Source organism: Rhinopithecus bieti, unplaced genomic scaffold (assembly GCF_001698545.2).
Source record: "Rhinopithecus bieti isolate Rb0 unplaced genomic scaffold, ASM169854v2 scaffold_33210, whole genome shotgun sequence".
In the NCBI taxonomy this organism is placed as follows: Eukaryota; Metazoa; Chordata; class Mammalia; order Primates; family Cercopithecidae; genus Rhinopithecus; species Rhinopithecus bieti.
The window spans coordinates 1,351,882-1,369,807 of NW_016814226.1; the positions used below are offsets into that span (position 1 = coordinate 1,351,882).

General features: G+C 48.1%; 2 protein-coding genes across 2 annotated transcripts in view; both read left to right on the forward strand.

Annotated features, from left to right (window-relative positions):
• Positions 1 to 6,209, forward strand: part of PNPLA3 (patatin like domain 3, 1-acylglycerol-3-phosphate O-acyltransferase) — a 24,338-nt gene extending 18,129 nt beyond the window's left edge. Inside the window, exons 7-8 of the mRNA XM_017849999.1 lie at positions 3,765 to 3,934; positions 5,296 to 6,209. Of these exons, the coding sequence (XP_017705488.1) occupies positions 3,765 to 3,934; positions 5,296 to 5,524 (399 nt within the window). The 3' untranslated portion in view covers positions 5,525 to 6,209. The remainder of the gene's footprint in view (positions 1 to 3,764; positions 3,935 to 5,295) is intronic.
• Positions 6,210 to 13,074: 6,865 nt separating this feature from the next.
• Positions 13,075 to 17,926, forward strand: part of SAMM50 (SAMM50 sorting and assembly machinery component) — a 45,039-nt gene continuing 40,187 nt past the window's right edge. The window contains exon 1 of the mRNA XM_017850010.1: positions 13,075 to 13,286. Coding sequence (XP_017705499.1) covers positions 13,266 to 13,286 — 21 coding nt within the window. The 5' untranslated portion in view covers positions 13,075 to 13,265. The remainder of the gene's footprint in view (positions 13,287 to 17,926) is intronic.

Here is a 17,926-nt window from a genome sequence, read left to right on the forward strand (position 1 = left end):
CNCTGCTTGGGCTTCCTCTGATTGGGCTTCCTCTGATTGGGCTTTCTCTGATTGGGCTTCCTCTGATTGGGCTTTCTCTGATTGGGCTTCCTCTGCTTGGGCTTTCTCTGCTTGGGCTTTCTCTGATTGGGCTTTCTCTGATTGGGCTTCCTCTGATTGGGCTTCCTCTGAAACCAGGGAGAGCAGAATGGTCGGAGCTTGGCTCAGCAGTCAGACTGCTCTTCTTCAAATCCTGGCTGCACTGCTTACCACAGGCTTCACTGACTCCAGATGACTGAATCCACCTCTCTGCACTTCAGCTTCCCATCTAGAGAGATCACCTGGAGCAGAGGGTGGTCAGGAGACTCAGTCTGGTTACTGAGTCACAGTGCAGGAGTACTCATCCCATAGTAAGCATCCAGCAAGTGATCTTGATTTCTATTTTCGGGTAATAATGATGATAGTAAAATTAGAGACAGATAAAAGGTATAGGCTTTAGACCAGGGCACTGCAATTTCTAAGCTGTGTGACCTCAGGCAAGTTACTCGACTTCTCTGAGCCTCAGTGGTTTCATCTGCAATATATGGATAGGAAAACCAACCTCGGTGGGTTGTCTGACAATGGAGGGCACTTGATTGAAAAAAAATTACCCTGGTCTGACTGAAAGAAAAAAATTGAGCTAATATAGGCACCAGGAATGGGCCTGCATGGGCCTGCAGGGAGTCCAGGGAAGGGGGAACAAAGAGCCTGAAGGTGTGAGGAGGTGTGAGTGCTGACCTGTCTACTACGAAGAGGCTGCTAAGCCTCCTGTGGACGTGGCTCTGGACTTGGCAGTTGAACACCTGAGCTGTTAAAATAACCTCAGATCCTGTGTTCTTCAAGGGTTAGGATTCTGATTCCTGCCGAAATGCTTCTGAAAGGGAGGAAATGAGCCAGCCCATCCCCCGTTGCTTTTTAAGATCATCGGGAAGTTCCGGTCTTGCCGTTTGTCCCTGGACCACTCCTAGGTCCTCCGTGCCCCACCTCCTTCTGGGTGTGTCCTGGGCTGTCTACCACACAGTTGCATCCTGCCATCTCCCCTCCTGGAGCCACTGTGCCATCCATGGATCCGTAGCTTCATTTTTCTTGGCTTTTCCCTGGTTTTTCTGGAGCAGAGCCTCTAGTAAACTCCCAAGGAAGTACACATTTGACTTTGTGTGTGTTGGGAAACGTGCTTTTTTTTCTATCCCATCTCAGTAATAGGTTGGCCATGTCTAGAATTGTAGGTTGAAAATCATTTCCTCTCAGAATATTGGTTAGTGAGAAGCCTGGGACTGAAACAGTCACATTCTCACTTCTTTGCAGGTAGGTGCACTTAGGACTTTCTATCCCTTATAATCTGAAATGTCATATGTCTTGGTGTAAGTCCTTATTTATTCAGCTGGACAAGTACTGGAGACTCCTTCAGTCAAAGCCTTCTCCAGCTCTGGGAAATTATCTTCTATTCTTATTTCTGTTTTTCCTTACCTTCCATTTTCTTTTTTCTTTTCTTTTCTTTTTTTTTCTTTTGAGACAGGGTCTTACTGTGGTGCCCAGGCTGGAATGCAGTGACATGACCGTGGTTCACTGCAGCCTGAACCTCCCAGGCTCAAGTGATCTTCCCACCTCAACTTCCTAAGTAGCCAGGACTATAAATAAGCACGTCACCACACCCAACAAATTTTTTAAAAAAATTTTGTAAGACAGAATCTTACTCTGTTGCCCAGACTTTTTCTTCCTCTTCCTGGGGCTCTTATTAGGAAGATGTTTGACTTCCTGGGTTGGATTCCTGTCTCCGTGTCTAACTTTCTCTATTTGCCATATTTTTTATTACTCTTTGTCTTTTTGCCTCTGCTCTGACAGATTTCCTCAAATTTTGTCTTCTGGTCCTATCCTACAGTTTTTACTTTCAGCAAATATAATTTAATCTCCAAGAGTACTCTCTTGTTCTCTGCTTGTTCTTTTTACTTAGCATTCTGTTCTTGTTTTATGGATGTAACATTCTCTTGGAATATTTGCTGTTCTCCGGATCATCCCTTCTCCATTTCTTCTTGGGCTAGTTTTTCTGTTTCTTCATCTTTTTTATGCTACTTATTCTCAGCATGTGCTTGTTGGGGTTTTTTCCATATAGCAACAGAGGACTTGGAGCTCAGGGTGAAAAGGGTAGGTGCATCACCTGGCAGAGCTCCCAGACAGTGACAGGCAGGCTGCTGGAAGGATGTCTATCTGGGGGTGCTACTGCTTTCCTAGAAGCCCTTCCTTTCCCTGGAGGTGGTTGAACTGTAGGGTTTTGTCCTGATGGTGAACACTGGCTCCCCATGCTCTGCCTGTTTCATCGCCAGCCCCCTCCCCTTCTGCCTGGAGTCCAGTAACCTGCTGAAATATCTTGCTCATCGGTGAGCCCCTGCTCCTTCCTCATTGCTCTTGCAGATTTATCACTTCTTGTAAGGCCGCGCTTGTTCTCAGGGATTTTCTTTGTGCCACACCGTGGGAAACACGAGGTGGTTGCATGCTGCATTCCTGAGCATTTATTTCACTCATGTCCTTACACATAGATTTGTGTGGGTGTTTACTTTGTTTTTAGCAAATTAGTCTGGTATGTCCTTTGATCCTTTTTTTTTTTTTTTTTTAGACTGAGTCTCACTCTGTCGTCCAGGCTGGAGTGCAATGGCACAATCTCGGCTTATTGCAAGCTCTGCCTCCCGGGTTCATGCCATTCTCCTGCCTCAGCCTCCCGAGTAGCTGGGACTATGGGCGCCCGCCACCACACCCAGTGAATTTTTTTGTATTTGTAGTAGAGAGACGGGGTTTCACCGTGTTAGCCAGGATGGTCTCAATCTCCTGACCTCATGATCTGCCCATCTTGGCTTCCCAAAGTGCTGAGATTACAGGTGTGAGCCACCGCGTACAGCTTTTTTTTTTTTTTTTTTTGAGACGAAGTCTTGCTGTGTCCTACAGGCTGGAGTGCGATGTCACTATCTCAGCTCACTGCAACCTCCACCTCCTGGGCTCAAGAGATTCTCCTGCCTCAGCCTCTGGAGTAGCTGGGATTACAGATGTGTACCACCACACCTGGCTCACTTTTCTATTTTTAGTAGAGGTGGGGTTTGGCATGTTGGCCAGGCTGATCTTGAACTTCTGACCTCGTCATCTGCCTGCCTCGGCCTCCCAAAGTGCTGGGATTACAGGTGTGAGCCACCACGCCTGGCCCTGATTAGTCTTTTAATGCCCAGTCCCTCCTTCAAAAGCCAGCTCCATTCTCCCACTGGCCTTCCTAGATTCCTTCTCCACTCCCCAGGATCAGCCTCCTCCTCCCCACCCCACTACTGCCGGCGGGGGGATGTCTGTGTTCAGGCATTTATCAGAGACCCTGAGGTGGGGGTCCTTTGTGTGTCTGGGGGATGGAGAGTCTAGAGGAGGTAGTGGCCACACCTCTCCATGGTGCCCCTGCTGGGCTCACATGTGACCAAGCTCAGCAAACCGTGAGGCAGGGGACGGTCTTGACCATGAGAGCCCTTACAGCAGCTGCCATGGGCCTCAGCTCCTCTCCGAGCTGGGAAGAGCCCTGAAAAGCCAAGGTGTTTTGTTTTGTTTTTGTTTTTGTTTTCCTTTATTTCAGTGTAAGTCCTTTGAGCTTTCTTGAACCAGAAGTGGCCTCATTTTGCTTTAGAGATTTCAGATGGGCTCATCCTTGTCCTGTCATCCCAGATCCACCTGCTGGGAAGTCGTCAGATTGGAGATGATGTTGGCAGCTTTTGTAAACAAAGGGTAGTGTTGTAAGCTGTTGTGTCTGCCTATGTGTGTGTTTGTGTACTTGGTCTTATCTCTGCAGACTGGTGACATGGCTTCCGGATATGCCCGACGATGTCCAGTGGCTGCAGTGGGTGACCTCACAGGTCTTCACTCGAGTGCTGATGTGTCTCCTTCCCACCTCCAGGTAAATACTTTGGCTGTGGGTGTGTGAGCCGGACGGGCACCTCTCTCATCTGATGAGGCCTCACATGACATTCTAGAAATAGCTGGCTGAATGCCAAGCAAGGAGCTTGCCCTTGGGTTTGGGGACACTGTCTCATGTGAGGTGGCTGAATCAGTCAGAGGTCCCAGTGCACCTGCTGAGAGCTGTCACCCAGGCCAACCTGCACCGGGGCCTGGGAAGCCTTCCTGTCGGATGAGTCTCTTTGAGTGCAGCATTGATGGTGGAGGAACAGAGAGGCTGCAGATAAGTAGGGAAAGGTGCTTCAGGCAGAGTGGCCAGGGTGAGGGCCGGGGAGTGTCAGATAGCACTGTGGTGCCTGCGGGAAGGAGCTCTGGTGCCCATGGCACAGGAAGGAGGTGGGGCCCTGGAGGGGCAGGGCTAGCAGAGCTCCTTGGAGCATGTGGCTGGGTGCCTGGGGATGCAAGCTCCCTGTCCTCCACCCTCTGTTGTACTGAGTCACAGTCTCTGGGGTGAAGCCCAGCAGTCTGCGTCGACAGGCCCCAGGGGTGCCGCTACTGCCTGAATTCTGAAAACTGAGCCGGAGCTCAGGGCCTGGCTTCTGTGACCAGGGTTGGGCGTTATCCTGAAAATCATAGGCCTTAGTTTCCTCACTTGGCCAACAGGGGCAATCGCTGTTCCCTCACTGGGTTTCCGTGAGCTTCTGAGAGCCCATAGCATGGTACTTGGCACATGCTGGGCATCAGGAGGTATGGCCTCTTTTGCTGTTGTTGTTATTATTGGTAGACACAGAAGGATTTAAAAGTAGGGGAATGCGAAGATCTGATTGGCTAGGGAAGAGGGCAGTAGTGGCCAAGTAGAGGATGGATCCTGGGCCCTGGCTGGCAGCAGGCAGCAAGGGGGGCTGCCAGGGCCCAGGCAGGGATGATCTGTAGACTGAGAGGCTTTCTTAGGCTCTCGGACAGGAGGAGGTGTTGGTTCCAAGTCCGAGGAGTAGGGGCAGCCCTGGTGACTGGTGGTCAGTGGTGCCAGAGGGTGGTAGGACACCCTGGGGGGCAAGCAGGTTTGTGTGGAGGAAACTGATAGGCCCCTTCAGGGATTCGTTGGTGGGCGACACCTATGGGAGGGGTCCACCAGGGGGAGGGGTCCAGGTAGCTGGGAGGGCCAAGGGCTTGGAAGACCTAGATGGTGACATCAGCCCAGCACTGAGGGCTGGAAGAAGCTGTGTCTCTGGCTGTGGCTGCATTCCCAGAGTGTGTGTGATGGTGCCCTCGACTGGCCGGCAGTGTGGGTCCATCGTAGCCCAGACTGCACACTGTAGCAGTGGGAATGGCCGCTAAGCCAACCTTCTCCATGTGTTTCAGGTCCCAAACGCCAGTGAGCAGCCAACAGGCCTCCCCATGCAAACCTGAGCAGGACTGGCACTGCTGGACTCCCTGCTCCCCCGAGGACTGTCCTGCAGAGGCCAAAGCAGAGGCTACCCCACGGTCCATCCTCAGGTCCAGCCTGAACTTCTTCTTGGGCAATAAAGTACCTGCTGGTGCTGAGGGGCTCTCTACCTTTCCCAGTTTTTCACTGGAGAAGAGTTTGTGAGTCATTTGAGGAGGCGAGTCTGGGAGATTCTTTCAGAGGTGCTAAAGCTTCCCATCTTTGTGCAGCTACCTCCGCATTGCCGTGTAGTGACCCATGCCTGTGACGTGGAGGATCCCAGCCTCTGAGCTGAGTTGGTTTTATGAAAAGCTAGGAAGCAATCTTTGGTCTGTGCAGCAGTCCAGCACTGAAGTCTAATACGTCAGCACGCGTTAGTTCAGCTGGTTGAGAAATGACACCAGGAAGCCCAGCGCAGAGTGTCCCTAACTGACCATTTCATGGCCCTGTTAATGGTCAGACTGCTCCAGTGTGAGGTTCTTAGAATGACCAGTGTTTGGACGGGTGGGGGCCTTGTGATGGGGGGTGGGCTGGCCTATGTGTGATCTTGTGGGGTGGAAGGAAGAGAATAGCATGACCCCACCTCCCCATGCCGTGGGAAGGGGTGCACTGGGTCCCCAAGAAGGACACTGCCTGTCAGGTAGCCTGCAAATATAATAACCTTGACAACTAAAAACCTCTCCATGGAGGTGGGGGGTACCAAGATGATAACCGATTTACATTTTAGAGCACCTTTTTCACCTAACTAAAATAATGTTTAAAGAGTTTTATATAAAAATGTAAGGAAGAGTTGTTATCTGTTGAATTTTGTATTATGTGAATCAGTGAGATGTTAATAAGCCTTAAAAAAGAAAAAAAATCAGCTGGGCGCTGTGGCACACGCCTGTAATCCCAGCACTTTGGAAGGCCAAGGTGGGCAGATCACCTGACGTCAGGAGTTCAAGACCAGTCTGGCCAACATGGCAAAACCCCGTTTCTACTAAAAATTAGCTGGGCGTGGTGGTATGTGCCTGTAATCCCAGCTATTCGGGAGGCTGAGGCAGGAGAATGGCGTGAAGCCGGAAGGCGGAGCTTGCAGTGAGCCGAGATCATGCTACTGCACTCCAGCCTGGGTGACAGCGACTCCGTCTCAAAAAAAAAAAAAAAAAAAAAAGTTACAAGTTTCTTTTCCCAAGTTTCCCAATAGGCGTTCTGTTAGCACCACATCTTCAGTCATTAGCAGATATAACTAAACTTTAACAGTATTTTCTTTTCTTTTCTTTTCTTTTTTTTGAGATGGAGTTTTGCTCTCGTGGCCCAGGCTGGAATGCAGTGGCGCGATCTCCGTGCCCAGCCAACAGTATTTTCTAATAACCAATATATTTCCATATGCACAGATGTATACATGGGTGTTGTGATTGTCATCAGGAAAAAATATATTAAATGGCTGATGGGATACCATGGGACTTATTTTCTTTCTGCTTTTAAAAATTATTCAGTCTGGGTGCAGTGGCTCATGCCGGTAATCCCAGCATTTTGGGAGGCCGAGGTGGGCAGATCACCTGAGGTCAGGAGTTCGGGACCAGCCTGGCCAACATGGTGAAACTCCGTCTCTACTAAAAACACAAAAATTCGCCAGGCATGGTGGCAAGTGCCTGTAATCCCAGCTACTGGGTTGGCTGAGGCAGGAGAATCGCTTGAACCCGGGAGGCGGTGGTTGCAGTGAGCCAAGATTGTGCCACTGCACTCCAGCCTGGGTGACAAAGTGAGATTCTGTCTAAAAAAAAAAAAAAAAAATTCCATCTTCTTTCTTATTTTTTTATTACTAAAATTATTTTTAGTAGAAACAGGGCCTTGCTATGTTACCCATGCTGATCTTGAACTCATTGGCTTAAGCAGTCTTCCTGCCTTAGCCTCCCAAAGTGCTGGGATTACAGGCATGAGCCACCATGCGTGGACCCCCCGCCTTCTTAAAATGAGCATTTGTTTTTTTCCAAATGTGTACCAAGATAAGGAAATCAGGAAGTGTAATACTCTTATAGAAATGGCCAAGGTCTCCCACCCCACCTGTGCCTCAGATGCTACCCAATCCCGCCTTCTCTGCACCTCCAGAAGGCACCCTTTGCTTAGGCCTCCCTCTCTCCCTGAACCACCTCTGGAAGTTTCTTATCAGCCTATGAATGCATTCTTATTTCTTCTTATCAAATAAAGCCTTCCCTCTAATTTATGGCACAATTATGCTTTGGAATCCACCTTCAGGACTAATCAGTATGTAGTATATTACATGTCAGGGAGCAACCTTCTTTTTTTTTTTTTTTTTTTTTTTTTGAGGCAGGGTCTTGCTCTGTCATCCAGGCTAGAGTGCAGTGGTGCAATCATAGCTCACTGCAGCCTCAACTTCCTGGGGTCAAGCCATCTTCCCACCTCAGTCTCCCAAATAGCTGGAGCCACAGGGGTACGCTACCACACCCAGCTAGTTTTTTTTGTAGAGACAGGGTCTTGCCGTGTTGCCCGGACTGGTCTCCAACTCCTGGGCTCAAGTGATCCTCCTGCCTTGGCTTCCCAAAGTGCTAGGATTACAGGTGTGAGCTGCCATGCCTGGTCCAACATTCTTCGTTTGGTAAACAGCAAAACTTACTGCAGAGTATGAGCCTGATTTTATTAAAAAAAAAAAAAAAAAAGTGTGTAGGTGAGTATATGTATCTGTGTGTATGTAAAAAGACTGAAAGAGGGCTGGGCACGGTAGCTCATGCCTGTAGTCGCAGCACTTTGGGAGGCTGAGGGGGGCGGATCACTTGAAGTCAGGAGTTCGAGACCAGCCTGGGTGAAACCCCATCTCTAGTAAAAAATACAAAAATGAGCTGGGCATGGTGGTGGGCACCTGTAATCCCAGCAATTAGGGAGGCTAAGGTGGGAGAATCACTTAAACCTGGGAGGCGGAGCTTGCAGTGACCCAAGATGCAGTGAGATTCCATCTCAAAAAAAAAAAAAAAAAAAAGACTATAAAGATATATATTGAAACCCTTATGGCAGTTATCATTAGGCTGTTATTTGTAATTGTATTTTATTTGTCATGCTTGTATGTGTTGCCCAAGTTTCTATGGTGAACAGTATGCATTACTTTCAGCATGAGAAAATAACTCCTAATAAATGTGATTCTTAAAGGGCTCTCCCCGTCTCCGTCCTTTCCAAGGAGCCCCCATACGCCCTGCCTCCCTCACAGCCAAGCTCCTCTAGGACAGGCCTCCCTAGGGGGTTACGGCCTCACTCCTTGGACGGCCCTGCCGCAGCCCAGGGGCTCTTTTCAGGGCAGTAGGGACCAAACCCTCCTAGAATACCCCTGCTTCCTCAACCCCAGACTCTCAGGCACCCTGTCTCCATCCTGGACACCGAGCTTGTCACTTGTCACCAAGGCCCAGCCGCAGCCACTGTGCAGAGTGTGCACAGCCATCTCTGGGAAGGCTGTGCTCCCCCTGAGGACCTGGGTCCTCAGTCTCTGACTGTGGTGGGATTTGGGGCCACCTACCCACCACCCACCTTCTGGCTCCACTCAACACCAGCAACCCCTCAACATCAAGCCCTCCAGCTCACAGCACCTCAGCTCTGCAGCTCCCAAGCCACCCAAGCCTGGAGCTGGGGACTCAGAGACCCCCTCACCCCAACTCCAGCTGGTCCCAGTGCTGCCTCCGCTGCCATCTCTGGAATCTGGTCTTTTGTCCCCAGCCCACCGCTGCCAGGGTCAGCCCTGGTACTTTCTACCTGGGTTGCTGCATCAGCTTCCCTCTGGGGGCCGAGGCCTGTTTTCAGCCTTGGGCCCATCTGCTCTCCACATTCCTGCTGGGCAAGCTGAGGCCCCGCCACACCCCCAGCACCTTCCTGTGCCCCAAACCTCCCTGGCCAGTACACCCCCTCCAGCCCATGAAGCCCTGCCAGCAGCTCAGAGCCTCTCCCTGGAGTCACCCTGCTTCCTGAGTGGACCCACGTTGCTGCTGGGCAAACTGAGGCCCCGCCACAAACCCAGCGCCTTCCTCTGCCCCAGACTCCCTCCCAGCACACCCTCTCTAGCTCCTGCAGTCCCACCAGCAGCTCAGAGCTTCTTCCCTGAGTCACCCTGTTCCCCGAGGGGACCTCCACCCAGGGAATGCCCTTCCAGGCTCCTCTCACTGATTCACCTTCAGTCCTCAGAGGTCCGGTGCTGGGTGATAGAGGCAATGAGATGAGCCCCTCACCTCAGGGCGCTCAGCCCCTGGGAAGGTGACGAACAAGGGCACCCCAAGGGGTGTCCCAAACTAATAGGTGGATGATTCCAGTGGGAAGATCCAGTCTCCCCTCCCCATGGCCGATTAAATTTGGGGTGGTTTTTATTTATTGTTTTTCGAGGCAAGGTCTTGCTTTGTTGCTCAGGGTGCAGTGCAGTGGCAAAATCACAGCTCACTGCAGCCTTCACCTCCTGGGCTCAAGCAATCCTCCTGCTTCAGCTTCCTGAGGAGGTTTTAATTAAATAAATTAAAAGCTAATTTATTATTATTATTATTATCATCATCATCATCATTTTGGTAGAGATGGGGTATCACTATTTTCCAGGCTGATTTTGAACTCCTGGACTCAAGCAATCCTCTTGCTTCAGCCTCCGGAGTAGCTGGGACTACAGGTGCATGCTACTATGCCCAGCTATTTTTTTTTTTTAATTTTTTTTTGTAGTGATGGGGTCTGTTTCCTAGATGGATGTTGAACTCCTGGGTTCAAGCAACCCTCCTGCCTCGGCCTCCCAAAGTGCTGAGATTATAGGTATGAGCCATTGCACTCAGCCAGGCTTTTATTAAGGAAACTAGCTTAGTCACTAAACTGCACTTCTAATTCTGATTGGATGAGATTAGCACTTTGTAAACCAGGTTTTCTGGGATGCTGGTTTTTTCTAGCTGGTATTATCATATAAGATAGGCTGGGTTATGCTGCATTAACGAGCAAAACCCAAAAGGTTTATTTCTCATTCGTGCTGTATGTCCAGGAGACATGGCTGGGCTTCACTCCCAGACCCAAACTGTAGCTGCCCCACCATTGGAGGATCGCTGATTGCCACGGCATGATGAGAGAAATATGGTTCTTAAAGGTTCTCATTCAGAGTGACACATATCTCTTCTGCTCACAATATGTTGACTAAAGAAAGTCACATGGACGGGAGCAGGGAGATGCAATCCTCCTGTGCCCAAAAGAGGAGCACAAGAAACACTGTTGAATAGCACGGCCAAAGGCCACAGAAAAATCTCCAAAGCCAAAAATCTATATGATCCAATAAATTCAATAAATACTGGGTTAAAGAGAAGGAAACCAGTATATGCACTGTCGGACTTCTCAGTCTTCAGTATATTGTATGCATTGTAACCATCACAGACAGCCTTTAATATATACATTTTTAACTATCACAGAGAGTCTTCAATATATTATATACATTATAACCATCACAGCCTTTAATGTATTATATACATTATAATTATCACAGCTTTTAGCTTTTAATATATTATATACATTGTAACTATCACAGACTTTAATATATACCTTGTAACCATCAGTCTTTACTATATACATTGTAATCATCACAGCCTTTAATATATTATACACTGTAACTACCACAGCCTTTCATATATACATTGTAACTATCACAGCCTTTAAATATATTATACATTGTAACTAACCACAGGCCCTTTCGTATATTACATTGTAACTTTCACAGCCTTTAATATGTTATACATTGTAACTACCACAGCCTTTCATATATACATTGTTACATCACAGCATTAATATACATTGTAACTAACACCTTTCAGTATATTATATACATTGTACACTTACCACAGCCTTTAATATACATTGTTTAATACCACGCCTTTCAATACATTAGTATACATTGTAACTATCAGTCTTTAATATAGCCATATACACTGTAACTCCACAGCCTCTTAATATATACATTGTAACTATCAGCTGCCTTTATTATATACATTATAACCATCACAGCCTTCACTAATGATTATAATACATTATAACCATCACAGCTGTTAATATATACATATATAAACTATCACAGCCTTTATATGTACATGTAACTACACAGCCTTTAATATATCCATTGTAACTACCACATCCTTTAATATATATATACATTGTAACTATCACAGATAGCCCTTAACGTCTACATTGTAACTATCACAGGTAGCCTTTAACGTCTACATTGTAACTATCACAGGTAGCCTTTAACGTCTACATTGTAACTATCACAGGCAGCCTTTAATATATACATTGTAACTATCACAGAGAGCCTTAAACATATACATTGTAACTATCACAGACAGCCCTTTGTTTGAGGGTAAAGCATGTGACTTTGTTTTCCTCCTGTGCCCTCTGCCATCCTCGAGGGCCTCACACACAATAGGCTCTCAAATACTGCAACTATCTTGCACTCTGTAGGGCAACTTCATGGCTTATCCTTTACAAGTGGCATACTCAGAAGAATAACGAGGAAGAAAGTGTAAGAAAAGAGAGTTGTTTGGGCAAAGAAAATCTGGTTGATTCGATGTTTACAGTGTGCCAGGCCCCACATTTGATCTCATGAGGTCCTCGGACCTTATGCCTTAGGCTATCATTCCCATTTTACAGATAAGGAAATTGAGGCTCAGGAAACTGGCAGAATGAGGGAAGGGCAGGGGCCTGGCTGGTGCTAGGTTCTGTCTCTTTCCAGGCAAGAAGGGGCATGTGGACTCGAATATTTATCTCCGGGATGTTGGAGGCCTAGAGTGCTGCTATTTAAATGGAAAGGGTGTCAGGGTTTCTGGGAGGGAGTAAGGGGAGAGAAGAAAAGATGCTTCTGTTATCAGGAGGGAGTGGCAACATGCATGATACTGAAGCTGCCTCTTTTCCTATTGTCTCTTGTTTCTTTCAATATACTTAACACAACGCGTGGCTGATCTTTATTATACCTTTTTCTTTTCTCTTCTATTCTCTTTTCTTTTTGGGGGCAGGGGAGCTGTTTTGCCACCAAAACCTAAGCCCATGGCCATCATCTTCACCGATATGACTGGTTATCATGTAAGCACCTAGAGGACCCTCGCCCATAATTACTGGCTGCAGGTGAATGAATAACGGTCATTATCTAGTGCCCACCGTGTGCCCGACCCTGTGCCGGGAGCTTTGCTTTCCGTCTCTCCAGTAGGCCCTTTTAAGGAACCCCGAGAAGGAAACATGACCATCGTCTTCATTTTGACGATTCTGAGTGGGGGTTCCAATGACTTGAAGGAAAGGAACCAGGGAACCAATCCGGGTTTGTGTAGCAGATGCCGGTGAGACCCGACTACCGCAGGCCGGGGGTGGCCGGACCCGGGGTCTCCCCGCTGAGCCTCGGGGCTTCACCGGCGCGTGGGGACAAGCACAGCACCCTCGGGGTCGGGGTGCCAGGAGGGCTAAGAGCAGCAGGACTCGCGTGACACCCAACAGCTGGCCTGATCTCTTTCAGGCGCCAGCGCCAGACGCCAGCCTCCTAGCTGACCCTCTCGCAGACCCACCTTCACCGCGCCCTCCAGGCGTCCTCCCCGAACCCTCCACGCACCCTCCACGCGCCTTTCCCGCACAGTCCAAGCGACAGCAGCTTAGCGGATGTCAGTGAACGCTCTTCGCTTGCGCAGTCAAGACGTCCTCCGCGTCCGTGTGAACATCCGGGTCACAGGCTCATAAGGACCAATGAGCGAAGGAACCGCGAGCTAGGGGGCGGGGAGAAGGCGGGACATCATGGCCGCCCCCAGTGCTCCGCGTCCGGGGGCTTGTGGGAGTTACCTTGACCTGCAGCTCCGCCACCGCGGACCAGCCTTCTGCCCTCAGCAGCAGACGGTCGGTCCCGCCCGGGCAGCTCTGCGAGGGGGCGGCTGGAGAGGAAACCATGGGGACTGTGCACGCCCGGGTAAGAGGCCCAGCGACCCGCGGGCTGCGAGGCCTCTGGGCCAGCAGGGCAGACGGGCGCCGCTGGGAGACGCTGTCGTGGCTGCGCCCGGGTTCCCCGGGAGAGAGGGTGCCGAGGGTTCCGGGCCGGGTGGAGGAGGCCGAAAAGATGTCGCCTCAGGCCTGCGAGTCTCTCAGACCTTCGAGCAGGAACCTGATACTCAGGAGGGACGAGACTTGCTCAAGGTCACTCAGCGAGTCGGTGGCCCAAAGGACTTGCGAACTTTCTGTGATGTCTTAGACCGCAGGGAATGTGCTTTTTCTTTGCATGATTTTAAGTTTTCTGTTTTTACTGGTCACTTCCAGCTTTTTCCCGCTCAGCCGCTGCTGGAGCCGTTGTAGCCTCCTAAAGCAACAAGAATCCTTTGAAGTCTTCTAACTCAAACCTCGCTAGGGGTCCTCTTTTCTCCTGTTTAACGTGCAAAAGACGGAACCGCTCCCTGCCTTGCTTTTTTGAAGCGGAGGTAGTAATAATACCTACCTCGCCTGGCTTTAGAGCGAATTAAAAGACAATGCATGTGAATACTTGGGTGCCTGGCGCCTAACTAACTATACTGGTTGCCAAACTCCTCTTGTTTATCCTAATCTTAAATAAGAGCCAGATAATGAGTGACTTCTCCAAAGTCACATAGTTACAGCTTCCAAATGGCCTAAAACCTCAAATTTCCTGAGTCTCAGCCCCAACACTACTTTTCTACTACAGCTTGGATTGTTTGACTTGACCTACATAGACGTTTTCAGTAGTTCCCCATTAACTTCCAAAAAAATTTAGCACAGAAGTCGCAGCCTGGCATCCATAATTGGACTTAACTTCCCTTTATATGTCTTCCATTCAGATCAAACACCGTTTCTCTTCTGACATCTCTTTGTGTAACTGTAATAGGTCTGTTGCTCAGTGTGCTCGGTAAGTCAATACACTGAGACCCTGGGTTACAGCAGAGTTTCAGTTGCAGGGCCGCTGAATGAGGAGATGGGAAAACAGAGGAAACCTCGAATCCATCTCTTTCAGGAGTTTGGACCTAGTATTTTTGCTGAAGTGTGGAGATCCTCGATTGATGGAAGAGTGCAGGGTGAAGTTATGGGACAGGGAGATGAGGAAACTTCTCATGCTGATTCTATTCCTCTGTTGGGGGAAGGAGTCTTCAAACTGGTTGACAGCGTCAGTTTTGCTGGAATTCAAGATCTGAAAAACATCTAAAGCAACTCTTAAGCAAAAGCCTTATGATTCTGATTTTAGAAATCCTATCTAAAATCAATGGGGATGCAAATAGTGTCTGTGATTTTTGGTTACAAGGAAGTAGGTCAAAGTGCAACCTGAGCTCTTCCTACCATCTTGGCTCCTGTGGAGGCTTGCTGGGAACAGGACTTCTGAAAGGAAATGTGTGTGGAAGGCTGTGGTCCAAGGCCATTGTTGCTGGCTGTAAGCGGAGTCTGGAACCAAAGTGAGCATATAGCTCTTCTTAAAATTGAAGGTGTTTATGCCTGAGATGAAACAGGATTCTATTTGGGCAAGAGATATGCTCATGTATACAAAGCAAAGAACAACATAGTGACTCCTGGTGGCAAACCAAACAAAGCCAGAGTAATCTAGGAAAAGGTAACTTGGGCCCACGGAAACAGTGGCCAAATTCTGAAGCAGTCTTCCTGCTTAGGCTATTGGACACAGAATCTGAGTAATGCTGTACCCCTCAAGGATTTAAACTAATGAAATGTCAATAAATCAATGTGGATTTGTGCTCTTGAAAAAAAAAGGCAACCTAATGAATGGTTAATTATAACTACATTTCTTTTGAGATGCAGTCTCACTGTGTTGGCCATGCTGGAGTGCAATGGTGCGATCTCTGCTCACTGCAACCTCTGCCTCCCAGGTTCAAGTGATTCTCCTGCTTCAGCCTTCCATGTAGCTGGGATTACAGGCGCCTGCCACCACAGCTGGCTAATTTTTGTATTTTTAATAGAGAGGGGGGTGTCACCATGTTGGCCAGGCTGGGTCTAGAACTCCTGACCTCTGGTGATATACCTGCCTTGGCCTCCCAAAGTGCTGAGATTACAGGCATGAGCCACTGCACCCAGTCAATTATAACTACATATCTGTCCAGAATTCTTGTTAGCCCTGTAAGAATGGCTTCATTTGGACCACACTATTGCACTCCATTCCCTTCCCATCACCCATATTCAGCATCAAAATATTCCCATCTTTTAGAACTCTGTTCTGAAAGCTCTTTATCTCTCATGCATTTGGATGAGCTTCTGCCTTTCCGTGCCATTTCCTTTGGTGCCATTTACATTTTGCCTTCTTTTGGGTCTGTTTGCATTTTCGTCTTATCCTTTGATCCTAAGTTTCTAGATATGATGGTAGGAACTGCGTCTCCTTGGCTTGCATCCCCTGTGGCATCTTGAACAAAGTAATCACTCGTTATTTATTCAGCTCTTATTTATTGATGGCCTGCTATGTGCCTAGTATTGTGATAGGTGCTAGGGATACAGGGAAAAAAGTATCTGCCTTTATGGAGCTCTTTTTTTTTTTTTTTTTTTTGAGATGGAGTCTTGCTCTGTCGCCTAGGCTGGAGTACAGTGGCGTCATCTCGGCTCACTGCAACCTCTACCTCCCAGGTTCAAGTGTTCTACTGCCTCAGCCTCCCGAATAGCTGGGACTACAGGCGTGTGCCACCATACCCAGCTAATTGTTGTATTTTTAGTAGAGATGGGGTTTTGCCATGTTGGCCAGGATGGTCTAAATCTCCTGACCTCATGATCCACCCTCCTTGGCCTCCCAAAGTGCTGGGATTACAGGCATGAGCCACTGAGCCGGGCCTGTGGAGCTCTTTTTACATTAAAATTGGTGTTCCTTTGATGAGTGTATTGAGAAAAAGTGTTTCCAGTTTTTTTATTTGAACTTTTCATCCCACTAGCCAGTGTCTTTCAAACTTTTTGATCAAGACTCACAGTAAGAAAGCATTTGCCGTTTACCACCTAGTACTCATGCTTATGTCAAACAAAATTTTGTGCAGTCATACTTATTACTATATGTTATATATTGGGTTATAGTTTCAGTTTTCTTCCTTTCTTTCTTTTCTTTTTTTTTTTTTTTTGAGATGGAGTCTTGCTCTCTGTCCCAGGATGGAGTGCAGTGGCGTGATCTTGGCTCACTGCAACCTCTGCCTCCTGGGTTCAAGTGATTCTCCTACCTCAGCCCCCACCAAGTAACTGGGATTATGGGCACGTGCCACCACACCCAGCTAACTTTTGTATTTTTACCTGAGATGGGGTTTCACTGTGTTGGCCAGGCTGGTCTTGAACGCCTGACCTCAGGTGATCCACCCGCCTCAGCCTCCCAAAGTGCTGGGATTTCAGGCATGAGCCACCGCGTCTGGCCTGTTGTTATGTTTCCTATTGGATTCTAGTCTATCTCGCTTTAAAGATGCTGTTCATAATGTGGGGAAAAGAAAGAAAGATCAGCCTGTTACTATGTTTATATAGAAAGAAGTAGACATAAGAGACTCCATTTTGTTCTGTATTTGAGATGCTGTTAATCTGTGACCCTACCCCAACCTTGTCCTTGCAAGAGACATGTGCTATGGTGACTCAAGGTTTAAAGGATTTTGGGCTGTGCAGGGTGTGCTTTGTTAAACAAGTGCCCGAAGGCAGCTTGCTGGTTAAAAGTCATCACCATTCTCTTAATCTCAAGTACCCAGGGATATGCACACTGCCAAAGGTCGCAGGGAGCTCTGCCTAGGAAAGCTAGGTATTGTCCAAGGTTTCTCCCCATGTGATAGTCTGAAATATGGCCTCGTGGGAAGGGAAAGACCTGATCATCCCCCAGCCTGACACCCGTGCAGGGTCTGTGCTGAGGAGGACTAGTACAAGAGGAAAGAAGGCCTCTTGGCGGTTGTTGGCAGTTGAGATAGAGAAAAGCATCTGTCTCCTGCCCATCCTGGGCAATGGAACATCTCAGTATAAAACCTGATTGTATGTTCTGTTTACTGAGAAAGGAGAAAACCGCCTTAGGGCGAAAGGCGGGACTTCCTAGCGCAATGCTGCTCTTTATGCACTAAAAAGGTTTATGGAGATGTTTACATATGCATATCAAGGCACAGCACTTTTCCTTAAACTTATTCATGTCACAGAGAACTTTATTCATATGTCTTACTGCTGACTTTCTCCCTACAATGATCCTATTATCCTGCCACTTCCTTTTCTTTAAGATGGTAAAGATAATTATCAATAAATACTAAAGGAACTCAGAGACCTGTGCCGGCGTGGGTTCTCTGCATGCTGAGTGCCGGTTCCCTGGGCCCACTTTTTCTTTCTCTATACTTTGTCTCTATGTCTCATTTCTTTTCTCAAGTCTCTCATTCCACCTAACGAGAAACGCCCACAGGTGTGGAGGGGTAGGCCACCCCTTCACATAATTCATTCAACTTATTTCCTGTCCCATACCCACTGCTTTGCACATGGTGCTCAATACAGCTTATTGACTGACTGGTAGACTGATCTGCTTCAAGGTTAAAGGCTACATCCAAATATTTATTTATTTATTTATTTATTTATTTATTTATTTTTTGAGACGGAGTCTCACTCTGTCACCCGGGCTGGAGTGCA